Source organism: Podarcis liolepis, assembly GCF_965112155.1.
Source record: "Podarcis liolepis genome assembly, chromosome: 7".
Classification (NCBI taxonomy): Eukaryota; Metazoa; Chordata; class Lepidosauria; order Squamata; family Lacertidae; genus Podarcis; species Podarcis liolepis.
The window spans coordinates 60,410,185-60,436,224 of NC_139561.1; the positions used below are offsets into that span (position 1 = coordinate 60,410,185).

General features: G+C 45.9%; 2 protein-coding genes and 1 long non-coding RNA gene across 9 annotated transcripts in view; 2 read left to right on the plus strand and 1 right to left on the minus strand.

Annotated features, from left to right (window-relative positions):
* The first annotated feature begins 4,368 nt into the window (after positions 1-4,368).
* LOC310710696 lies at positions 4,369-7,940 on the plus strand. The gene is made up of 2 exons (XR_014528188.1): positions 4,369-7,080; positions 7,336-7,940. It is a non-coding gene; the product is annotated as an uncharacterized lncRNA (long non-coding RNA).
* On the minus strand, positions 7,403-15,134 carry MYCL (MYCL proto-oncogene, bHLH transcription factor). Its single transcript, XM_083511668.1, has 2 exons — positions 14,435-15,134; positions 7,403-8,583 (listed from the first exon to the last, which is right to left on the minus strand). The coding sequence occupies exons 1-2, from the start codon at positions 14,907-14,909 to the stop codon at positions 7,994-7,996; spliced, it is 1,065 nt and encodes a 354-aa protein (XP_083367794.1). The 5' UTR covers positions 14,910-15,134; the 3' UTR covers positions 7,403-7,993.
* A 5,177-nt stretch (positions 15,135-20,311) lies between these two features.
* THRAP3 (thyroid hormone receptor associated protein 3) overlaps positions 20,312-26,040 on the plus strand; it is a 41,738-nt gene continuing 36,009 nt past the window's right edge. For 3 of the 7 annotated variants that reach the window (XM_083511583.1, XM_083511588.1, XM_083511586.1), the window contains exon 1: positions 20,312-20,578. The gene's annotated coding sequence lies outside the window, so the exon portion shown is untranslated. The remainder of the gene's footprint in view (positions 20,579-26,040) is intronic. The other 4 variants (XM_083511585.1, XM_083511590.1, XM_083511584.1 and 1 more) reach the window with 2 other exon arrangements.

The following is a 26,040-nucleotide window of genomic DNA, read 5'->3' on the forward strand; positions in this document are numbered from 1 at the left end:
CATTTGTCTGTTCCGATGAGCAAGCAAATCTGGGCTCAGTGCAACTGTGCCATGGACAGGCATGCAGAGGTGAAGCTGGAACAAATCGCAGGATAGGGAACCTTACCAATATTGTCTAAATAATGTGCCTGTTAAGGCTGTGGCCCTTAAAACCTGTGATTTCCCAGCATTTTGGCACTTGAGTGGATATGAAAAGCTCATAACAATATGCTAAGCCAGGGATGAGGAACCTGTGGCCCTCCGGGGGTCACTGAAGTCCCATCAATCCCAGCCAACATGGCCAATAGCTAGGAATGAGGTGTCATCCAAAAACATCTGGAGGGTCACAGCTTTGATGTGCAGGGTTTCCCAAACTTGGGTCTCCAGCTGTTTTGGGGACTACAACTCCCATCATCCCTAGCTAGCAGGACCAGTGGTCATGGATGATAGGAATTGTAGCCCAAAGAGCTGGAGACTCAAGTTTGGGAAACCTTGATAGTGGTTAAGAGTCTTGAACTGTGATCGGGGGGGGGGGGGCAGAGTTTGGATCCCCACTCAGCCATGCAGCTTGTTGCGTGATATTGGAACAGTCACTCACTTTCAGCCTAACCTACCTCACAGGTTTGTTGTAAGGATAAAATGGGGACTGGGAGAAATCATGTATACCACCTTGAGTTCCTTGGAGGAAAGGTGAGATATCAGTAAATCAAATAAATCAATGATAAAAAAGGCTTCCCATCCCTGCAAAAGGTTCTTTTTAATCACATCTGTCTATGATGAGGGCTGATGGGGATTATAGCCACATGCAAGGTGATGAAAATGAAGGTTGAGGGAGGGAATATTACCATAGCAACCATACTGGAAGGTGGGGGATCTAACATTGGTAACTGGGTGGGAAGCAGCAGCTCTGCAGAAGCATAAAGAGATGAACTTGTGACCAAAGACAGGGAAAAAGGAATTGTTACTGTAGCAACAGAGTCAGGAAGAAAAAAAGGATAGGGAGACAGTTGCCAGGGTGATGGAGGCTATCGTCAGGGTAACAGAAGGGGTTCTGTGATTTTCTGCCATGACAACAGAGGGAGGAGGCGACTGCTCTTCTCCTAGCAACACACATCTCTTGCCATGGCAACAGAGGGAGAGCAAGGATCCCTTTTCAAAAGCAGAAGAGCTCATTGGCAGAGATGGGATTAGAGCAGCCTCAGCCAAACTGACACAATAATTTACTAACCCAGGCACGAACCCACCTCCCCGTCACCCTTTATGCAAGGCGATATGAAAAATGCATGAAGTTTTACTCACCCATGTGTCCAAAATAAATAACACTGCTGTCTGAAAATAAGTAACAATGCTTTCTGAAAAATCATTCAAGATGTTAGAGGAAGACTTTGAACCAGGCTTTCTTTGTTTATGTGTATATGCCTACACATGCAGTATGTTTGGGGTAGTATTATAAGGAAGATCTGTGCTAGATTTTTAAAAATGGGCTTCTGGTCTGGTTACACTTTGAAGTCAAAACAAAAGAGGTTCAAAGAATACCTTGTAGAGCATAGGTTTGGCACACAAAAGTTCCCAGGTTCAATCCTCACTGGTGTGTCCAGTTAAACTTTAGGAAGGCAGGTACCTGGACTGAGAAAATGGACTATATCTCATTGGTAGGCTACCTGTTTTGCATGCAGAAGACCCCAACTTCAGTACCCAACATCTCCAGGTAGGGTTGAGAATGTCCCTTCTGAAACTCTGGAGATTGCTACTAGTCAGTGTTGACCAAGGACAGGAAGCCTGCAGCCTTCCAGAGTTTATCAACCATCCCCAACATCCTTGAAACATCTGGATGGCCACTGTGTAGACAACACTGAACTCAATGGCCCAGCTTGGTATAAGCCAGCTTTCAGTGCCCAGACCTGGCTCCAGGTTTTGGGAGGCCCTTGGGAAGGATCCCTCTACTGCCCCTCGCCATTGTGGCATCTGCCGCATACATGCTTTTAATCTGCTTGCTAGAATCAATGAGCGAACAAGTATTGGCAGCTCCTCTTCCTCACCATCACTCCTGTTTGCTTGTGCATCCCTTCTGGGTTAAAGCAAGCAAGAGGCAGGTGAAAAAGCTGGTTACAATGGCAAAGGGCAGTGTTGGGTGTCTAACCATGTCTGACACTTTTAACACTACCCTGCCTCTTCCCCAGAGCTTAGGAAGCTGACAGTCAGAAGGGTCAACACCTGACTAGATCACCTACCAAGGGCTGATCAATGTAAAGCCATTTTCTCCCTCCCTGCCACAGAGGTGTCTTCTTCTAACATCCAACACTACCACCCTGTCATGTGAAGACTGCTAGGTAGGATCCTAGCAGGGCTACCCATCTATAGTTTCCTCCCTTTGGAATTATGATGCTTTTTTGGTTACGAGTAGAGGTGTGGTTTTATTTCATCAGTTTGGCAGCCTTAAGTGCTCCACTTTGGCATGTAAAGGCAGGAAGAAACCCTGCAAATAAAGCTCCACTTTAAGAGACTTCATTTCATGAGAATCCTGTTGCTCTCTTCTTCCTATAAGGAAGTTGAAAACCGACACAAGCCCATGAAAAAAGAGAGCTGGATGTTTAAGGTTCTTTTGCTCCGTGATACATGTGGTTTACATGCAGAAGGTCTCAGGTTCAGTTCCCAGCATGTTCAGTTTATGAGCTGCTAACCAGAGCCAGCAACATAGTGTTCAGTTGGCCAGCCTAACTTGGTGCAAGGCATCTTTGTACTTCATAGGTCCCAAGGTGCAATTCATGCTACTGAGATAAGTTATAGTTAGCAGTCACTATGCAACATATTAGCATGAACATTTATTGTGCCATTGAAAAATGAATTGTCAGTCTTCATTAATAAGACAATATTTCATTTTGTTTCGGACCTTGATCCAAATTCCAGCTCTGCCACTGGGAGGCTCAGGTAAATCACAACCTCCTACCCAATACACCATCTGTAAAATGGGAATATCAGTAATCTACCTCATACTGAGAGCAAACAGAATTGTAAAGCACTTATTAATAAGTCTGTTTCATCAGCGGTGCCTATTTTTAGAAGCCACAGAGCTACTGAAGTCCTGAGGCACCTGACCTACATACCTGATTTTGCAATGGGACTCAGACATGCCCCAGCCTCTCCTTAATCCCGATAAAAGAGAAACCTTTTCCCATCTGCTTGTGGAGGATTCATGCTTTGATTTTCCTAAAGTGCTTAGTCATCGTCTACTGCAAGGGTAGGCAATGTTTTCATGCCGAGGGCCACCTTCCCTCAGGATTGAGGGCCAAATGCCAGGAGAGGGCAGGGGTGTAGTTTAATGAGCCAGGCATGGAGGGGTGTAGTTAATGCTACTCCTACTCAGAGTAGAGCCACTGAAGATAATGAACATGACTCAGATCCATTTATTTCAATGGATCTACTCTACAGAGGAGGGGCACAGGTGGCGCTGTGGGGTAAACCACAGAGCCTAGGACTTGCCGATCGGAAGGTTGGCGGTTCGAATCCCTGTGACGGGGTGAGCTCCCGTTGCTCGGTCCCTGCTCCTGCCCACCTAGCAGTTCGAAAGCACGTCAAAGTGCAAGTAGATAAATCGGAACCGCTCCGGCGGGAAGGTAAACGGCGTTTCCGTGCGCTACTCTGGTTCGCCAGAAGTGGCGTAGTCATGCTGGCCACATGACCCGGAAGCTGTCTGCGGACAAACGCCGGCTCCCTCAGCCCATAGAGCGAGATGAGCGCCGCAACCACAGAGTCGGTCACGACTGGACCTAATGGTCAGGGGTCCCTTTACCTTTACTCTACAGAGGACTTAGTGGGATACAGCCCAAAGACCCTTTCATCCTGGCACCTCAGATTGGAGTGCTCAATCCTAGACAGGTCCATTCTCAAATTACATATGCAGAGAGGATTTTCCTTTAGTACAACACACTGATATAGCTGCTGTTCTAGAAGTGCGACCCGTTCAGCTTGTTCTAAAACTTCTCAGAATGAGGGGAAGAAAACTTGCTTCTTGATGCATTGTGTTGAGATATGAGTAAAACCCAAATGTTCTTAGGCCCATTTGCCTTGTTTAAAAACACCCCCTCAAGTAAAAGTCCTCTTATATGATTCCGGGTCACCTGGTTAGCCAACCTCTACTGCTTTCTGTCTGGACACAATGGTTTTAGGATATCAGCAACGTTAAATGTGCCCAGAGAATATCAACAAAGATGGTGAGAGGCCTGGAGACAGTCCTGTGAGGAAATGTTGAAGAAAGTGGGTAGGTGAAGTCTGAAGTAAAGATGTGACAGGAGAGCCTTTCAAAACTGTGAAGGTGGCTGTCATATAGGAACAAATTGTCACCATATGTTGGTTCCAATGATAGGACCTGAACTGGTAGAGAAATACTTCCTAATGGTGCAAGTGGATTCTCCGTGAAAGAGCCTGCCTCTGTTAGGGATGGGTTTTTCTTTTTTATTAGAAGTTGTTGAGCTAAGCAGAACCAGGATGGCTCTGACAGAATCAGAGCTGAAAGCATCCCAAAGTTCATCTAGCCCAACCTGCTACAGAGGCAGGAAGTCTGTTTTGCCAGGATTCCTGAGGGGCTCTGCTGATACATTGCCTCCACTTCTGATGGCTCCCAGTGGCAGGCAGACACAGAAAGGAACGCTTGCTGCAGAGAACTGAATCCAACTCTAAGGGGGCCAAAAGATTTAGGGTGCATTAATTCCTACAAAAATATCTTTCAGCTACACTGCTGAATATGGAAATGTGCAGCCAATAAGAGGGAAATGAAAGCAGGGGCAGGACTTTCAGACAGGTGAGAAGGTGGGCTCAGTGCTTCAGAGAGGGTCTGGTCCATCTCCCAGCAGAGGAAAGATGATGTGCAAATACAGTTAATCACCTCAAATACACAGCTTTTTACATTTTCTACTACTGCTGCTGAAATATTGTCTTCCATTTATGTCTTTTTCTTATCCCAGGATCATCATAAGCCTACAGAATACTGTAAAATCCCCCCAGGTCCTATATAAACATAAAAGAATCTCCACACATCAAGAGCAGCAGAGAAAGAATTCCTGCCTACACTCTCTTATTAGCTGCATGTGGATGGGTTGATTCAGCTGCAGGCTATGACAGCTCTCCTACTACTTCTTCATTTCCCATGCTCTTCCTTCGGAGCACATGCCAGAACCATGCTCCCCTGGTTCTCTTTTTCCAGGATATTGTCCAAACTTTCTCCTCTTCCCCTCCTCTACATAACTAAACGAACATGCATTCAACTAAATTACAAACACGAAGACTGATTTATCTTTGCAGATAAGGGTCTCACATATATCCCTTGGCTCAAAAAGGGAGGGGGAAAAAGCAGACCCAGCCTGTCCTTTTTGAGATTCCATTTATTTAAGAAGTGCGAGGTAACAAAGAAAGTGCTAAGTCTGACCACCCAGCATTGAGGCTCCAGCGGGCCAGTCAAAGAACGCCTGAAGGAGTCCCCAATGCATTGTGGGAGACCAGTCTGCGCCCACCAAACTGTGTGCAAGCCAAGATAAAGGGTCATCCATCACCTCCAGCTCTGGCCTCTCCCTACCCAAGAGACAAAGGAGGATGGGTGGGAGGGATCTGCATAAAAGGGAAGGAGGGAGAGGGGGGTAAAAGCCCCAGCCAGCTCAACAAAAGCTGTTAAGGACCTGGCAAAACCAGAGCAAAAAACACATCACCACATTATCATTGCTTTCTTTCTCTTTATGCATGGGACTGAGGTGCTCCCTTTCCTGGGGGCACACAGTGGAACCTAGCTGTGAGTAAACATCAATTAACAACGCCACACTGCACATTTCCCCCAAAATATATTCATGCAGCCCTTTTATTTCCAGAGAAAGGGAAGGTGGAGGGGGAAAGGCTTCTCTTAGTCTTAAGAATCAGTAGGACACCTTCAGTAGGAAACTTCTCTATAGGGGGCAGTTGAAATTACAATGTTCCCATCTAGGGACTCCCTTACCCACCCACTCTACCAAAACACCCTTAAGATGTCTAATAGTCTCATTATTGGTGCTTGAAACTTGGGACCAGACCCCTGACTTAGGAAATCATTTTCTAGTCAAAACAGAAGTATTTTTTTCCTGCTGAATCTCAGTTTGAACGATCTCATCTACAAAAGCAGTACTGAGAGCCCTCTACCCACTGTTTTATCTTTGAAAAGCTGGGAGGAAAGAAAGAACAAGTATTTTACAAAATAATTTCTAAAAAAAGTATAAAAATAGTATATCTTAAAAAAAGCCATCCAGTATAAAGAATCAGGCAGTCACAACAATGGATTCTAGGATATACAAAACCAAAGACAAGAAGCTGCATTGCCCAAGTGGAAAAATAAGTATGAGGTAAATGAAATCCAAGGTGATCTCAGTGCATTTCCAGTGAAGGAACAGTTGTGGGGGGGGGAGGGGGGAGAATGTCTTAAATGCACACATAAAGCCTCTAACAGTTCTTGAGAGAAGGTTCTGCACCCCTCCATCTCAGAAAGAGGAATTACCCCAAGGGGCAGATTCAAGGTTGACACAGCAAGACAGCATCATCACTGGACACAACTGATTAGAAGTTCACCTGAATTAATCCCATTGAAATCAATCCACTTTGGGGTCTATTATGCTGATGCCATTAAGGGCGGAATCACACCATACATTTTAAAGCACATGTTTTCACCCAAAGAATCCTGGGAACTTTAGTTTGTTGAGGGTGCTGGGAATTCTGGCTCTGTGAGAAACTACAGATGCCAGGATTCTTTGGGGATTGGGTGGGGGAAGTCATGTGCTTTAAGTGCATGGTGTAGATCTGCCCAATATTTTTTTCCACCTCAAGTGTGAAAGGCACTGATCTTAGCCTGAGGGGTTATCTAGCTGTAGATCTCAAGCAAAAGCCAGATTTAAGCTGTCTTCAAGTGTCAGCTGTGAAATAACTTCACATAATGTGACATTCTCCACCTGGTACCCTCCAGATGTTTTGGGCTACAACTCCCATAAGCCCTAGCCAGGACATCAGAGGTGGCGACATTTAAAAATTCACCCATAATAAATTCCAAGAAGGGAAGAGAGCTTTCAATCCTAAACAACATTGGAAAATAGGGTGGGGAGGGATGTGAGGGCGATCTGGCTGCGACATCTGTCACCCCATTGATCGCCAGGGTTGATTCGGCTGATCTGGCTGGCTAGGCGGGTGTCCCCTTCCTCCCTCACCGCTCCATGTGCGTCCCTCCCGAAGCTGCGCGCTCGGTGGAGGAGGACGGCCATCCCAGATGGAGGGAGTGTACCGTTCTTCGGTCGGGGGTGTACGATAGCTGCGCTCCCCTGCTAGAACCTCCAAACAAGCTCAGGAAAATAGGGCGGGGAGTGTGCTTGGGGGTGGGAAAAAGTCTATTGCGTAGGACCATTGTAAAAAAAGAAACAAATTGCACAAGATATCTGTCTTCTTAAATGCCAGTGGCAAGAAGCAGAGCCTGGGGAGAAAAGAGGGTATGTAGAACTATCCATAGCCAGTGTTTACAATCCAACTTTGACTGGGGGAAACAGAAGAAGCCTCTTGAGGACAACTGAAGGGTCCATCTTTGCCCCAGCTTTAGAAATGTTGACTCAGGCCCCTCTGTCAGAAAGTACTGTGAAGCATTCCACAAGATGCTTTTCCAGAGAAACACTCAGGCTTCTGGTGATCCCAGCCAGAATGGAGGCTCATTCAGCCTGTGAAGAAGTCAGCATTTTGCTGTAGAAGCTGAAGTCTGAGTAGCTAAACCCTGCTCAACCATACTGCCCTGATCATCATCACTCCTGCACAACTTAGGAGATTCTCCAGCACCCATAACTGGCTAAGAGAGAAGACCAGCGTGGAAAATAGTGTATGGAATGCAAGCCCCCATTTGTGTGCACCAGCTGCATTGCATCCTGGGATCTGCAAGTCAACAAACCAATTTGTTTTTGTTTGGTCCCCCCCCCCCCACAAAAAAGTGCAGAGATCAGGCTGGCAAGCAGTTTGGAGTTCCTGGCAGCTAATGTGCACTCTTGAGGTACGAAATCCGTTTCAACAGCTGAAGCTGATGCAATTTTAGCAGCTTCTTCTCAGCAACCATCTGCTGCTCTGCTTTGAGTAGTGACTGCAGATACTCTGACGCTTTGCTCAACACCACCACTTTGGGGGTTTTGGGGCAGGTGGCGAGACCAGGGACCTGGTCCCTCAGTGCCAGGAAACGCGAGCGCAGGTCGTTCCGCCGCTTGCGCTCCAAGTAGTTGTGGTTTTTCCGCTTGGTCACGTCTTCACTGTCCGAACTGGGAGCGCTCCCGGATTTCAGGAGGAAAGGTTCAAGAGAGGAAGGCTCTGCCACTTGCCTCAGGGACTGTGCACCACCATCCTCCTCCTCCTCCTCCTCTTCCTCTTGACTGCTTTTCTCCAAGGCAGCGGTGCAGGAACAAGCCTCGGGTGGTGAGCGGGCTGCGTAATTGTGCTGCTGCTGGTGGATGGATATGTGGAAACGTTTCATGCAAGGGTCCAAGGGGTCAGCCCGCACAGTGATGGTCACCGGCTTCCTCACACCCAGCGACTGCCTCTTCTCAACCGTCACCACGTCAATTTCTTCCCCTTCTGTGTACAAACAAGAGGGAACAAGCCATTAAACCTTGGCAAACCTTCAGGCAGTTTCACACAAGTTAGCACACCAGGGTGGGTTTCATGCAGCCAACCAGGTGCCCCCCAGATGTTTTGTACCAGGGCTCCCATCAGCCTCAGCCAGCTTAGCCAATGGACAGGGATGATGGGAAGTGTAGCCGACTTTTTTATCACCCCACTTTTTTACCACCATGAAAATCAAGGCAGCATACATACATTCAAGCTGTACTGAGGTTACAAGGCAACATCAAGTGGAACTGGATTCCTCAAAGGGTCTGGGACTGATTCCCAGTTCCTTATTCTAAACAGAACTGCATGAGGTGTCTAACGAAGGAACCAACCTTTCTATGCCATTGCAAGATGTAACAAGGTAGTGGTCCAAGCATTTTGAGGGGAGCAGGTGTTCAGGAACATAAAACCATACAGCTCCATTTGAAGTACAGTAGTAAGAATCTGGGAAGCAGTAACCAACATCAGCTGCATCACAGAAGGAGCAGCACATTTGGGGCAAGTCATCACCTTCCCAGACCTGAGCTATCAAAGGCTTCCTAAAGATTTCAACTGAAGCCTCTCTACTTTTCCTCCTTCCTGAATCCCAAATGGAGAACTTGCACACACACAGGGTGGTGACAAAGGTTGCTCAAATATCAGTGGAGAATGATGAAGAAGAGATGGGGACCTGCACCAAATGTTGTGGACGGGGGAGGGGGAGGGGACTGAAAACAAAAGGGCAAGGCAAAGCCCCACCTTTCTTTTAATCCCTGGCTCCAGGGATGCTATGAAATCTGTTTCTGCAGAATCAGCAAGGAGCCCGTCTACTGATGTCTTACTATTGAGCACTGAGGCCAACTGGGGACAGGTGGGTCTCTTCATCTCTTTTGGTTCCTGAAGCTACCACACACAGCAGAGGCTGAAGTAGGAAAGGACTAGGAAGATGCACAAGCCAGGGGGTGAAGTGCAGGGCAAAGGGGTTATTTAAGATGCACCTGCTGAGCCAGGTTCCTTCTGCACCTAAGCCATATATAGAGATGAAAACTAACTGATGATCAAGTTCACTTGTTTTCTTTTCCCCTCCTTGTTTTCATTTATCTTTTTGCCTAAAGAGCAGAATAAGTATGCTTTTAAATTAACGGTGAAGCTACACAACTCAGAAACTGGTAAACAGAGCTCTAAACACCACATCAAAATCCACCAAGTAGTGCTCATTTTCGTATGAAGAACACCCAAGATGAAAGATAAGTCATTAGCTCATGGCCAACCAGAAGGTTTTCACTTTTTTCTTTTTTTAAAAGGCAAACTGAAAAGTCCTTCCCAATCTACTACTAGAGCATCCTAATGTACTTATTGCCCACTCCATAAAGTGTTGGGCATGGTTCCAGATTCAAATCTCACCCTGTAAGCTGCTTTATTTTGAGGGCAAAGACTAGATTCTTAACCTTTAGCATTTACTGAAAGGATGAGCGGTCTGATCTACCTTCTCTCAAGCAGTCTGACTTGGTGCTATTGCAAAGTCCTGAGCAAATGTAATTCCTGCAGGAATCCTGTGGTACTGGGAGCTTCATTCTGGGGAGGGATGAACATTTCTGTCCCCAAGGGTCTGTTAACAATTGCAATGGAATGGAGGTTTTTTGTCTTTGTGTCCCTGGAGGGGAGGGGGTGGCTTTCCCAAAGGCAATTGTAAGGGACAAAAGGCCAGGCCATCATCAAGGCATTCCTATGCTCCCCATCCCCAATTAAAAAGACTGGGGGCAATAGTCACCATTGGCCTGGAACAAAGTTTACTGCTAAAGCTCTATCTCTCCCCCAACCTCCACCCCCCAAGGCTCTTTCATTGCCCATTGGAATTGTAAATGAAGCAGGGAATGGGGAGAGATGGCCTTTGCCCCTACAGCTTCACACTTCAGGAGGGATTTGCTACTTTTCAGAAGTAGTAAATCCTGTTCAAAGGATTCCATTCCCCTGCACAAACAACCTCCCCAACATACACAGTGGGCAGCCCTCCCCACTTAGCCAGAGATGCACAGAAAGGATCTCGGCACCTCCCCATCCAGTATACAGGAAGGGGGTGGGAAGAGAAGGTCCTTTAAAGGCCTTTGCACAGAAGGCTTGAGTGACTTTCAAAAGATTCAAGTTATACAGCCTTCAGACAAAGTGGTCAGAGTTTTTTAAAGAAAGAAGTTTAAGGGGAAAGGTTATCACAGTAGAAAACAAAGAGATCGGTTCTGAACTCACAAAGCGAAGTCCCGCTAGTCTGCATGAGCAAGAAATCAGCCATCTGGTTTACTGCAGCAACAGCTTTCAGAGGAAAGCTTCTCCCTATCTGTGTTGGCTGGAATTAAGTTCTGCTGAGGACAATGGAACTTGTATGCCTAAGACAGCCTGTGACAGGTTGCACATAGACAATGTTTCCTAGAAACTGACCAAGGGCCCTTGTGGAGAAAACTACAGGAGGCACATTTTTCACAGAAATACACAATGAAAATGATTTCAAGTTACACAGAAGGTGGCGTCGTGCCTACTTAAGAGTTGGAGTCATTCAAAGCATGTCTCCAGCATTTCACATGTCACCTACTAAGGGTCCTCTTGCTTGCTCTCAGGAACAAGGTACATAGACAGTCTTCTGCAGGACGCATGTCTAAAAGCCATTCTTACAAGGTTCTGTGACAGCTCGCTACCATGAGGCCCGCAGGAGAGTGCAAGATACTCTTGTCCTCCTTTTTCAAAAGCTTAAGCACCATCATATGCAGAAGAAAACCACCTCATGTCACAAATGGGGAAGGGTCAAAATTTTTAACTCTTCAGAAACATGGGTGGAAGGAATTCACTGCTTCTATCAAGTCAGCTCATGATAGCCAGCACTGATGCAGAAGCGCCAAGTTGCTCACACACACAGCCACACCCAAGATTGAGAGTGCAGAAGCGTATTGTGCTTGTGTGATGTCACACATGCAACGTTGTCGTCTGCAGAAGCCAGCCACTGAAGCTGAGATGTGCAACTGACCTCCTTCCAACCAATAATGAGACACATTGACCCCCTAGAATTGGCATGCCTGCACTGATGGGAGTTGTAGTCCAAAAGACCTGGCGAGCACGAGGCTAGGGAAGAATGGCATAGCGGAACTCAGCAGTGTTATTTTACCTCATCTCTGTGCCAGAGGTTCCAAGCCATTAAAGCCCATGGCAAATGGAGAATCACAGCCAGACAATGGTAGCAGCAGAGCATACAGTGGGCACTCCAGCTTGCTCCGTCTGCTTAATTCTATGGACAGGGAAAGGTCTCCTGCAGCAGGCTCAGTTTCAGCAGGGCTTGTGCCCCACACCCTCCCAGCCCTCCACATAAGTTCTCATCCACAGTGCACACTATCTGGTGCCCCCAATTGCATTGTTTAAGCCTTGTTTCTGCCTCCATTAATTTATAAATAAAGAACACAGGCCAGCTATGCCCCCACTTTGCCTTCCCCCCACTTGCTTTGAATTTTTAAGTGGTCTCCTTCTAAAACTTGCATTGGGCAAACAATCAGCACTTTCCCATTAATAAAAAAAAATGTGACTCCGTGAGAACAACCTTCTCCAAGCATCCTGGCAATCAGCCAATAGCAGTGCTTGAAACACTGCTGTTACCTACCCTCCATCTCTCATTGGCATAGTGAGCTATTGAGAGTGCACACACACAAACACTTGCATCTGTTGCTTTTTGTCCCAGGAATCATGTGACTGGCTGAAAAGAACAGCATCTGAAGGAGGAGCCTAGATGCTGATGGGGGTGAAAAGTCCAGGTCAGCAAGGGCAAGCACAATTAAATAAATCAATAACATTCCCCGCCCCTTCTGCTAATTGAGATTAAGACCTGCTTCTCCTAATGTAATTAAATCTTATACCCAATTTGTTTCTCAACCCAAGCCCTATTCAGGCTCTATAGTGAGTCATATAAGCAGCCACTGCTTACCCAGTGACTCAGCCCTACAAGGATTAACAACAAGGCCAGAGTATTAGAAAGTGTGCCCATTTCAAGGCTATGTCAGTTTTTCAAGGGATAACACATGCCACAAGTTTATTTATACCAATGTTAACCCTGAACACAATATTCATGTGGTGTTCTAGTTGGGGCTGTTGGGAGTTGCAGTCCAAACAACCTGAAGCAGGTGAGAGTTTGCAAGGGGGACGGACCAGGTTGGCAAAGGTTGCTAGAGGCTCACAAAGAAGTTTGCCCCCTAAATATGTTGGTGTGTACAGAAAGTCCTGGTATTATTCTGTGGTGTGCCTACAAATGAGGACTGGATGTGCAAGCGAGGTACATCAATCCAAACAGAATGAAAGCATTTTTAAAAACTTAAGATTTAAAAGCATTGAGATCAGATTAGCCAAACAAATTGGGCTGGGGGAGAAGGAAGAGGTTGTGAAATTTCCTTCCTTAGAGACTTGAAAAGACAGAGGCAGGCTTCTAGCTGTGAGTAGTTCAATCCTGCATAGGAAGCTACCTTATACTGTACCAAGTCAGTATTGTCTAGATTCTATACTGACTTGCAACAGCTTACTAGGATTTGAAAGGATGATTCTCAGTTCTACTTGGAGATGCCAGAGATCGAATTTCAAACCTTCTCCATACAAAGGTGATGCTCTACCAAAGAATTACGGTTCTTCCCCATTGATGTTGACTCCTGCATTGCAAGGGGTTGATGACTCTTTGGATTCAAAGACAGAAAGGTGGTCTTTATGATCCCATTCACACACACACACTGCCCTTGCATGCCTCCATCAGAGGATAGCTGAACAGCAACTCATGTGCCAATAATCAAATGGGAATGACTTTGCTTCCCCAACCTTGGGCCCTCCAGATGTTTTGGACTACAACTCCCACCAGCACCAGCCAGTGGAGATGCTGTTTTGGACTGATCTAGGTTACCAAACTCAGCAAAGTAGTGGTTACATGTCAACTGATGCACTTATAAGCATAGATGAGGGCACTTATGCAACAAAACTTTTATAACATGCATAATATGGCTGGTTCCCCTTGGCTGCAGAACCTGACCTGAGACTGCATTCAACATTTTGTGGGAGGAGGGGGGTTTGCAAGACCATTCTTGTATTTCCCAGGTCAAATCCTTCCACAGCCTTTGTCCATCACAGGTCCACTGTGGCAACCCTCCAGACTCCACAAGCATAAGCAGCCTGCAACACCAACCAAGCCAAACTTTTTCAATAAACACAGGTTTTATAGACAGCGTTTACAACCTGAACCAGGAAACTCTGGAGAAGCCCGCCCTGCTGAAATGCAACCTCTCAAAGAAAAGCTCTGTATCTTGGGTCCCCCCACCCAACCTCCTGGAGTGGGGGAGGGAGTTGTGCAAGTGGCGCCTTTTCTTCTCTTTTCGGTCCTGCGGCAGGCACCCCCCTCCCCCGCCGCCTGTGCTAAAGGGTGCTAAATTGGGAGAGGTTGGAGGAGGAAGCAAGACAGATGGGTTGGGCTCACCACGTTATGCAAGTCCCAGCAGCAGCCTTGGGAAGCTGGGCCGGGACGACAATGCACACTTCCCCCTGAAAGTAGAACCTCTGGTGAAGAAGTGGGGCGGGAGGGGGGCAGAGTAAATGCAAGAGCTCGGAGAATTTTGCAATAAAAGATCCCTCCAAGGGGACTGCAGAATTCTGCACGGAGACCTGGGAAGACAGGGGGCGCAGTCCAAGGGGCGCCACGGGAAATTAAGAGCGAGAGGAGCCTTTTGTCCCGGGAGAGAAACTTTCGGCGCCCAGCCAGAGCTGCAGGACTGGGTGCCCCTGGGGGGTACCGTGCGGTCCGCCGCCCCGCTCCCCGGCCCGGAGGCAGCCTTACCCGATTCGCTTTGGCTCTCGGAGCCGGAGGAGGGCGGGAGCTTGCAGTCGGCGGGCCAGGCGAAGACGGCGCCGGGGGCCACGCACAGCCCGCCTAGCGCGGCGTCGTGCTGTGCTTGGGCGGCGGTGGGGGCGGCGGCGGCTGGCGGGCCCTGGGCGGGCGGCTTGGCGGTCAGCTTCTCGCCCATGGCTTTCTCCAGGCGCTCGCGGGCCGAGAAGCCGCTCCACATGCAGTCGCGGAGGACGAATGCGCTCAGGTTGCCCAGCAGCCGGCCGGGCTCCAGCAGGTAGTCGGCGGCAGCGTCCTCGGCGGGGCCCGGCGCCAGCGGCGAGGCCGGCGGACTGGGCAGCAGCTCGAACTTCTTCCAGATGTCCTCGCTGGGCGCGCTCGAGCGGTGGAAGTCGTCGCCGGGCGACTCTTGGTGGTCGTAGAAGTAGGGCGGCGCCGGCGGCGCCTGAGGCAGGTCGAGCTCCATGGCTTGCTCGCGTCCCACCTGCGACGGGAGCTCACCTGAGCGCAGCGCGCGGTAGGGCGCGCTCCTCCGCCTGGAAAAGTGCAAGCGCCGGGCTCTTTCAACTAAGAAGGCGGTGCCGCCGCCTGGTTTGGTAGCTTAGCCTTTCTGTGCTCGCTCGCCCGCTCCGCTGCCGAAAGCGCGGCTTTTCCCGCTTCCCCGCCCCCCCAACGCGACCCAGTCGGGATCGAGGCGCATTGTTCGCTCGCTCCCTTATATCGCGTCTGGCGCCTCGAGCCCCGCCCGTGCCACAAGCCGAACCAATTAGGAGCGCTGGATTTGCACAAGGGGGCGGGGGCAGACAGCGGCTCGCTCCGCGGGAGCTGCTCGCGTTGGCCCACCTTGCTGCGAAGAGAGCGGGCGAGCCCAGCTGGAGGTGCAGAGCTGCTGCTGTTGGAGCACAAGTGCCAGGGCTTCTAGACAGGTGTTTATTGTGAAATCGGCGCTCTGCGTGCAGACAAAAAAGAAGAAAAGTGCAATGCCCATACACATACCTGGCATCAAAATACCAGCCTGTTTAATCCATATTTATCCTTTCTGGTAAAAAGCCTTTGGGCTAAAACAAACCTGTTGCTATCCTAGTGGCTCCTTTGCAATAGCTCAACAAAGTATTTGCAAAGTATACCCCATTCTTGGGGGAAAGCAGTAGCTCAGTGGTAGAGCATCTTCTTTACATGCAAAAGATCCCAGGTTCAATCCCTGACATCTCCAGGTAGGGCTGGGAGAAATTCCCTTCCTGAAATTCTGCAGAGCTGCTACCAGTCAGTGTGGAAGATGCTGAACAAGATGGACCAGTAAAAGACAGCTTCACTCATTCCTATTGGGAGCAGTTTAGGCATAACCAGGTGACTCTCTGCACATACTCAGTGGTACTGTTATTTACATGTTCCAGGACAGAAATTAAGGGACGCAGGTGGCACTGTGGGTTAAACCACAGAGCCTAGGACTTGCCGATCAGAAGGTCGGCGGTTCAAATCCCTGTGACGGGGTGAGCTCCCGTTGCTCGGTCCCAGCTCCTGCCAACCTAGCAGTTCGAAAGCACGTCAAAGTGCAAGTAGATAAATAGGTACCACTCCAGCGGGAACGTAAACACCATTTCCGTGCGTTGTTCTGCTTTGCCAGAAGCGGCTTAGTCATGATGCTGGCCACATGACCGGGAAGCTGTACTCCGGCTCCCTCGGCCAATAAAGCGAGATGAGCGCCGCAACCCCAGAGTCGGCCACAACTGGACCTAATGATCAAGGGTCCCTTTACCTTTACCTTGGGACAGAAATTAAGCTCTAGTATTCATATTACTCTATGACCAAAGCTACCACACCAGGATGGCTGCTAAATCCATTGCATGCTCAGCGCAGGCAGATCAGGAAAAACAACACCACCAGAAAGTACACAAGTTGTGTAAAGAAAGCATACATGCCCACCAATTAGGGACTGTGTCGCTTATGCCACACATGGATGGAGGGAGCCAACCAACCAACCAACAGAGGCTCCATGTCTTTCAAGTCACCACACCTACAACAGACAAGAAACACAGAACTACGCAGCAACCATCAGCACAGCCAAAGGAGCCCTGTGGTGTTGTCTGTTAAAGCAGCCATCAACAACTTGGGGAAGTTACTGGTTCATGTGATACCATGTAGTTTGCAAAACAGCCACATAAATATATACAGGAGGCTGCCAATTCAATTATTCCTTCCTTCCTTCCTTCCTTCCTTCCTTCCTTCCTTCCTTTCTTTCCCACAAGCCATCATTAATTGAAAAGGGGATAGTCAGTTAGGTTGTGCATACACTAAAACAAGGATGCAGACATACTCCCAGGAGCACTGGTTCAAATACTGCCAGGGGAAATTAGAGCAGGTGAGGCAGAGAGTGGTGCTTCTCCTAAGGTTCCTGATGTAGCATTCCCATTGGTCTGGCTGCTTCTGGAGGCTCCAGGCTATGCCAGTCTGACTGGTCAGTTGCCTGCCAATCAGGTCCTGGCCCTACCCCCAGGTAGTTGCCCCTCTCTACCTGATTGGCACCACTGCTCCTTCCTGTGACCTTACAAGCATATAACTGGGCTGCACTAGGATCATGGAGAAATACTCAACCATTATTTAATACCATGGTATGCATAATAAGAATAGGAATCATAAGACACCCATGTTTCTAAACTTAACCGTAACTTGGTAAGGCATGATTTTGATTCTATTCACCTGCACAAACTTCCTCCAACAGCATCTTAGACTTGAAACAAACTGCAGGCAGTGCCGAATCCCATCCCACCCCAAGGCGGGTGTTTGCTTTCATCTTATTACAGTATTTTGCTTTTCTTTTTAGCATACTGTTTGATAAAAGGTTCTGAGTAACTTAAAAGCTCACTCACAACCCAGGGAGTCATGGTCTTAAATGTGAGATAGTATTCTTAATGTTCCTGTTGTTGTTCCTGTTGTTGTTCCTGTTCCTGTTGTTGTTGTTGCTGTTGTTGTTGTTGTTGTGTGTTTTAAAAAACAGCAACAGCGTAACCTGAGTTGTTTAATGAATCTATAGCTTTATTTGTTTGCAGAGAGCATAGAGGATCTTGGCTATTTAATGAACATTCATCCTGATTTGTTTGTGAGGAAATTAGATTAAGTTGCATTGAGCAAGTGTTATCCCAAACTTTCCAGCGCATTTCCCCACCACTTTCTTTATCATAAAAAGCCCAGTTTTAAAGTAAAGCAGGTTTGTTTCGCAGGAGCTCCAGATCAGCTTTAATTGTACTACATGCATTGTGGGTATGTGATTAAATCTCACCCCAAAATAACAATAGTTTTGATTTGGTTTGATTAGCACTAGCATGTCAATGGATGCCAATGAATTGTTTAGGGTGCTGAAGTTTAACTCACTGTTCAATGCTACCATCGTCTGGTGACTTGATGGCATTGCACTGGGAAAATTTTCTACATTGGAAGCTTCAAACTCAAAGGGGATGGGGGAGCCAAACTCCTTGCAAAGCAGTTGCTAGTAATAGGCTGCACTCAATTGTTTTTGCTGCCCAGAATGGCACTGTAGGCTAGCTTCTAAAATGCCTTTTGCTATACTGCTCCAATGTGTTGCCAAAATGAGAGTCAGCGTGCTGCAGCATTTAGGGCACTGGACCAGGACCTTCATGGATCCTCATAATTTTTACAAGCACTCCCTCCCCAAGCCACCATCAAACGGAAGCTGGCATTGATTCTACTGTTGTTTACCTTAGTGTTCCATCCTTTCTCTATTGAGCTTAGCATGGCATACACAAGTATGTGGGCTACCTTACTTTATCCTCATAATAAATTGTGAAGTAGGCTGCACTCAGGCACTGACTAGCTCAATGTCACCTAGTGAAGTTTATAGCAGATCAAGGATGTGAAGTCCCAACATGGTGACCACTAACAGTGCAATTTGCAGTCTCACTATTCTGTTTATTTAAAATGTGTATAGACTCCTTTTTGAACAAATTGTTTCCAAAAGTGGTTTCCAAAAATATACACAAATCATTGTATAGTTTGAAAACCAGTTTAAACAGATTTACTGTACAAAATGTTATTAAAATCAGCATGAACTAATATGACTAACTTGATTCTAATAAACTGGGTTATTCTATGTGCTGATACTTTGCAGTTCATATATCTATATTTATATAGATTTATATATTTGTAAAACATCAAGCGGTGGAGGGAAAAATATGTACTTCATGTATGCCAGACTGCTATAAAATATGGGTGTTCTATCATATGCCTCATTATTTGTGTAATCAGTAAAATCACACCAGAATGCATAAAAATAAAATTTTTTTATTTTCTTTTGGCCTCTTGTAACTTTTAATTTTTATGTCAGTTTTTCCAATAATGTTGTTTGTCAGATTGCATTATACCATTGGTCCATAGTTAATTGTAATGATTCCCACATCCTGGCAATAGTTGTTGTTGCAGCAGTTAACAGATGTGTTGAGTTCTTTTACAATACAATACAATACAATACATACTGTATTGTGATGACATGAGTTAAGTAGAGCCAGTCCTGGGGTCATGAGGACCGTCTGCCTTGTAATTGTAATTAAAGATATTTCTGTAATCAATTTTTTTTGTACATACATTTTCCCAGAACTTTTCAATTTTTGGACACTCCACCACATTTGCTGATATGTCCTTATAGCGGGATATCCTCTCCAACACATGGGAGAACTCATCGGGTTTATATAGCCTAGGCTTCTAGGTATTAGGTTCCAGCTCTGTGCAATTTTAAGTAGTCTTTCTCTGGTCATTGCTGCTATGGATTTGTGTGGCACTTTTGTCCACATTTTTGTCCATGCCTCTTTTTAGAGCCACTATAGTGTAGTGCTTATGAGTGCTGACCTAAGAAGAAGAAGAGGAAAAGAGTTCTGACCTAAGGTCTGGGATAACAGGGTTCATAAACCCCACACAGTCATGAAGCTCACTGGATGACTTCAGGCCAGTCACTGTCTCTCAGCCTAACCTACTACACAGGGTTGTTGTGAGGATAAAATGTGGAGGGAGAGCACCATTACACTACCTTGAACAACATGGAGGAAAAGTTGGTAAACTGTATAAATGTAATAAATAAGACAAACTTGAAAGAACAAATGGAGTGAATCTGGCTCACTCAGCCTACCCATGAGGGAACACATTATTATTTACCCAGGCTTTGTTTTTTGGGAAGGCAGGTAGATAAAGGATGAACACAGCAAAGGCCACAGACATGAGTTTAGCAGGAAGGGCTTTGAAATGTACATATTTTGGGGTGACCTTATTGCCCTTTCTTACCTACTTTAATGCTGTTGTTTATTACTCTGAGGCACTTGAGGGTTAGTGTGGTATAATGCTTATACAGTATCAGACTAGGACCTGGGAGAGACCAAGCTTCAAATCCCCATTAGGCCATGAAGCTCTCTGGCTGGCTTTGGGCCTAGCCTACCTCACAGGGTGGTAATGGGGGTTAAATGAGGAGGTGAACCATGCATGCTACATTAGAGCTCCTTTGAGAAAAAGGTGGGATATAAATGCAAGGAATCATAAGAATAAAAAAATCAAATTAAGCAACCAAGCATGATACGGAAAGACTGCCCTCATATAAATCCTCCTCTTGGCCCCTCGTAAAATGCCACTTTTTTCGAAGCCCGCACAGGGCGCCTCACTATATTTTACAGAAGACAACATCCTGCGCCAGCATTTCGAGAGCGTATCACCCTAAAGTCTTTCTCGCCAACGTTGGGAGTTGTAGTCCCCCCTCGGCGATACTTCTATGCCAACTAGTCTAGCTGGGGCTGAAAAAGACTCCACCTCCCGTCAGGCCTAAGAGTGGCTCCTGCGGACGTAGAGAGCGCGAGCGGGAAAAGGGGGAGGAGAGAGAGCGCGAGAGTCGGCGGGGCGGAAGATAGTCGATGACGGGCTCCTGCAGAGGCATGCCGGTTCTTGTAGTATATGACGTGAAAGGTGTCCGCGGTACAAATAGGCCAGGGTGGGCGGAAGAACTACATCTCCCAGCGGCTTCAATTAGTTCGCTCCTGGCTGGTAGTGCTGCGCGCGCAGGACGTCTGGGCCTGCTGCTACTGCTGCGGTGGTGAGCTGTGAGGTAGGCAAAGGCGGGCGAGAGAAGAAGGCCGCGTCTGAACGGTGAGGAGGAGGCCGCGGCCTGCGGATTGTTGTTGTTTTTGGTTTCCCCTCCCTTAAGATCGAAAAAGATGGCGAAGGATTATGTTTCTACCTCACATACCCCAGGCAGGGGGGGTGCTGAGGTGGAGCTGGGGGGGGGGAGGAGCGAGTGGGGGAGGGGTATCGCGTGCCCTGGGAGGAGGTCGGTTCGCGAGTAGGCCAAGGGGTAAATGGAGGGGGCCGTTATTTCTGATAGCAGAGCTGAATCGGGGCTTTTTTAAAAATCGCCCCCGAAAACCAGACGGGGTTTTGGCAAATCCACCTAGAAGTGTTGGCGGGAGAGGTACCGGGAAGGCGGCCTCTGGTCCTGTCCTCTCCTTTAGCGATTGAATGGATGCCGACATATTTTTTTTTTAAAAGAAGTCTGCGCGCGATCGGGTGAGGGGGCCGCTTCCCCTCTTGAGTCAGGTGCCACGGCACCCAACCCCCCCTTGCGTGCAGTGTTTATTATCTGTCCATTCCGTCTTCCCCATCGGCATTCTGCTTTTCTTTCTCTAAAAGGGAGCTGCAAATTAATTCACAATTAGATACGAATTAGCTTGTGTCTACATAGTGTGAGGAGTGGTCCTCTAGATCAATGTTTCCCAACCTTGGGTTCTCCAGCTGTTTTTGGGCTACAACACCCATCATACCTAGCTAGCAAGACCAGTGGTGTGGGGGGGAGGGAATTGTAACCCGAAAACAGCTGGAGAACCCAAGGTTGGGAAACACTGATCTAGATGATGACGATTAATTCCTAGCTCTTTGTAGCTGCAGCTCCCACTCCACGTGGCCTTGTAGTCCAAGGACACTGCAGGACTGCAGCTTACCTACCCCTGCCAGTAGGACTTTACAGGACCCAAAAAGAGAAGAGAATGTTGTAGTTAAATCTGGTTTCAGTAGGGCATGGAAATTAGGGGCTTTCTGTTCTAAAAACTCCCTTGGGTAGGTCACTTGTGCAGACTGTTGAGCAGGCTTTGGTTCTGCTACACACCAGCTGTTAGGTGGTACAGCTGAAGTCTGCTTTCATTTACCAATGTAATATTAGGAGTGCACTTCAATGATGCTCCTAATTGTGCATTGACAGCTGCATCTCTGTCTTCCTCACATCGTAGGTCCTAGTAAGTGGGCATGATTTGGGAAAAGTGGCCTAGCAAATGAAAGTTTAGACCCTGGTTGGCCAGATTTAGCCTGTGGGCCAGAGGTTTCCCACCCCTGGCATAGTTCATAAAACAATTTATTTACTACTTTTACTTCTGAGAATAGAACTCAAACCATTGGGATCATATTACATGAAAAGGGTTTTAGGTTAAACATTAGGAAGAGCTTTCTTACAGTGCAAGTTGATACAAGGCATTTTGAACCACAGAGGTCACGTAAATATTGGGTGACAATACTAGCCCCTAAACTGTGGCCCTAATGCATAAGAGAATGCAATTTTTCCAGAACAAATTTAACACCATCATCTGGTCAGACCACTTACCAAGGCACCTCAATCTTGATTGAATATCAGTCAATAAACCCTTATTCAATCCTCTACCACACCTAGGCACTGATTCAGGGCACAAAAGTCTCACCTAAAAGATGAAAAAGAGAAACAGCTGGATGCCTTTTTGTGTATTGATGATCCCTCAAGAGAAATCTCTGCAGACCTCTTCCAGCAGTTTTATGTTAAACAGCGTTAGGGGCAGGGAGGGGAATAGAATTGTGTAGACCCTTGGAGTGTAATAACTAAGGGGCTGAGCCACAGTTCCCCAGCAGAACTGTCTGGAATTAGCCATCCAAATAGGAGAACCACCACTATGTGGTATCTCAAGCACACTGTTCAGATATATTATCCTGATGGTCAATGACATCAAAATCACCTGAGAGATCCAAGAGAATCAACAGGGTTTTGAACCCTTTGGTTTTCAGAAAAAGCCATCCTACAAATTGCTCAAGGCAGTTTCTGTCCTAAAACCTTGCCTGTAGCCTGATTTAAATGGATATAGAGAAACACTTTTATCGAAGCACTTTACTCAGGACATGTCAACCAGCCTATAATTGTTGACATTTTCTAGATGCATGCTAGGTTTCTTTATGACCAGTATTATAACTTCTGATGTGGAAGTTAGAAACACCCTGCCTCCCCTGTCATCTAAGACTAAGACTGATTCCAAGGAGTCCTCACACTCCACCCTTGGAGATGGATTAATGCCATTGAATGCCTAAAGTTACATAAAATACAGATACGTAAAATTTCCAGAAATTTTGAAGCCATGGAGAGGGAGACAGGTTTTTTGGGGGGTGATTGTTTGGGGGGGGGGAGAAACAACTTTTCTGGGGGAAATGCAATTTTTTGTTTTGTTTCCAGTGCTCCATATTGAAAATCACTATTGAAAACCATTATTATAACTAGTCCATATTGAAAACCAATATTATAGTAAAACAAATTATTATTCAGAAAATAACAGTTAAGCAGACATAAAGCATTCATTTCCATTAAAAGAGCTGAGAAAAGGGGAGGGGGAACAAAACTCATTAAATTACATGCAGTGTTCATTGTCCCATGTTCTAAATTATTGCTATCGGTTCCTCTTTCTTTATCTTAAAAGTTTATTTCCAATGTATGTTTAAATGTAGTAGTTGAAATGAGATATTTAAATAAGAAAAAAGAATACAATGACGTGAATAATTATATTCAAACAAATTCGGTTATCTGATAGTCAGAGATTTAATCTTAAATCCCTTGTGATGGTCAGATCTTGTTTATAGAGATGTGAAGGCCCAGAAAATGAAATGTTTTCTTTTAGAATGATGAACAAAATGTTTTAAGACAGTGTTCATAAATTTAGTCTCCCAAAATGATTTCTAAAGCTCTGTTAACAGAAAGACTGCTATGTAAGGCTTTGTACAGTATCAAATCATTACAGTTCCTATACACTGAGGACAAGCAGGTCCTGAGCTGTACATAGAGTACAATTCTAAAAAGCAAGAGTAAGATACATTTTTGCCTCTTGGGAGGCACTGTCATTGTTAAAAGAGAATAAAGGATTCAGTTCATTCTTTGCTTGTAGCTTTCTTGTTGGATCTGTTTCTGTCCTCTTGACTAAGCCTCAAAGGACTGTGAGCAGGAAAAAGTACAGAGCAACATAATTTTGTTGCCATCCAATTCAGACTGCTGCAAATCAATTGGATCAAAGATTCAAAGGGATAAATGTAAGTGATAGTACTGCTTCTTCATTTGACTAGATTACAAAACAAGCAGCATTCTTAGGGTTTGATATTTGAAAGGTACCTTCAAAGGTTACAGAGAGCAGAATTATATTTATGTATTTGGCCAAGTAATGCAGTCTGGGATTCTGCACATCCCTCCTGCAGCACGGTGACCAGATCTTTCCAGTTTGTTTCAATCTGGGCATACCTTCAGTTTTAAGAGGCCCATGATAAAGACAGTAGGTACAAAGGTGACTCTCCGAGGATACTATGCAGCTGAGTTTTGAAAGATTATGATCCTTATCTTCAAGTGTGAATTATTAAAACTTTTATTAAACTGACATCCTATATTAAATTCAGAACAAAGAAGCAGGCCAGTTTTAATTTAATAAGAAATGCAATTCTCAGCCAATTTTTTACTTATGCAAGGGACACTTAAAAAAAATATTACCTGTTATCACCAGCATGTGATTTAAGTCACCATCATCACAGTTTGTATTTGCCCATTACACAAAAACTATTTTAGTACTAGTTCTGGCTCATTTAACAAGATAGTCTAGTATAACAATTGCTGTGATTAAAGGTAGCAGCATCAGTGAATTACTGAAAATTGTTCCCCAAAAGGTCTGCCACATTTTTCTTCTTAATTTTTAAAAAATGTCTTCAAGACTGTCTAGACATCTTTTTTTAAAGGATTTGTAAAGCATTAACATGTGAGCTTGCAACTAATGTAGAATTCTAAATACATAGCATAGTAGTCTTTATATGCTGGAGTTGCAATTGTGTGTATTGGTCAGCTTGTCTTTGGATCAGCTGCCATTACACCACAAACTTAATTCTTTTCTTGTGTAAAAATACATTAACATTCTGATGTCCCATAGGCATTACTGGAACTGTTACAGAACTGCAAACCTAATCCAAAAAACTGTTATTTCTTAAGGTGGCTCATTGCCATTTTCAGAAGTGATTGTTTTTCATTGTGGTGGGAAGTAGAGAGAGACACAGTTCTGTTTGGCTGTGACAGAGAAAATGAGTGTGATGTAAGAGTTAACTGGCACCAGTGCAAAAAGCTGAGACCCCATCGCAGCCTAGGTCTCATATCATACTCAAAACAGTGTGCTTCTTCTGATTGGTTGAATGATTTACTATTTTAAGTTTTGGGTGTCTCTTTGCTATAAAGCACTCAGTTTCAAAATTCCTCCTTGGTGTGTCATATCTTGGGCACAAATTTTGTTTTCCAGTGATGGACTGAATTTACAGTTCTAATTCTTTCCTTCTTGCCAGCATGTGTAATGTGTCCTTTAAGGAGTTTGAGAACAAATGCTCTTTCCTGCTGATTTGGCAAGGTCTCCTCCCCATATTTCAAAAGTGTCTGTTAAGTACACTTGGTTATCTGGATAATTCATAGTGAACTATATGTAGTAGATATAATCAGGAGAAAGAAGAGTGTCTTCAGTCTTTTGTACTGTGGCTGTTCTTAATTATTTTGTGGAACCGAAATAGAGATGAGAGTGTTCTGTTGCTCCCAAGCAGCTGAATACAGTGGAACTCCAGTTTTCGAATGCAATCCGTTCCAGAAGTCTGTTTGACTTCCGAAATGTTCGAAATCCAGGGTTTTACTTCCGGGTTTTCGGAGTTCAGCTTCCGAAATGTTCGGCAGCCGAGACTTTCGAAAACCAAGGTTTAACTGTACATAATCAGTGACCATCAGCATGTCATTCCATATGTTAATTATGTGCCAAGTAAAGTACTATCTTTTGTGTGTCCTGTATCTGACAATCTATTCCATTAGATAACCCCGAGTTCTATATGAGAGGAAGAACAAACCTACCTTCCCTTCCACACTATGCATATTTGTAAAGGTAAAGGGACCCCTGAGCATTAGGTCCAGTCATGGCCGACTCTGGGGTTGCAGCGCTCATCTCGCTTTATTGGCCGAGGGAGCCGGCGTACAGCTTCTGGGTCATGTGGCCAGCATGACCAAGCCGCTTCTGGCGAACCAGAGCAGTGCACGGAAATGCCGTTTACCTTCCCGCCAGAGCAGTGCCTATTTATTTACTTGCACTTTGACGTGCTTTCGAACTGCTAGGTTGGCAGGAGCAGGGACTGAGCAACGGGAGCTCACCCCATTGCGGGGATTCAAACCATCGACCTTCTGATCGGCAAGTCCTAGGCTCTGTGGTTTAGACCACAGCGCCACCCGCGTCCCTAATGATATTGGTAGTTACATTTTAAATCACTTTTCTAGT

What these genes read in the sequence shown, in the direction of transcription:
- MYCL (XM_083511668.1), bottom strand. Translation starts at nt 14,909, where the DNA reads ATGGAGCTCGACCTGCCTCAGGCGCCGCCGGCGCCGCCCTACTTCTAC. An exon ending in CGAGAGCCAAAGCGAATCGG is followed by an intron (nt 8,584 to 14,434) that starts GTAAGGCTGCCT and finishes GTTTGTACACAG; the next exon opens with AAGGGGAAGAAATTGACGTG.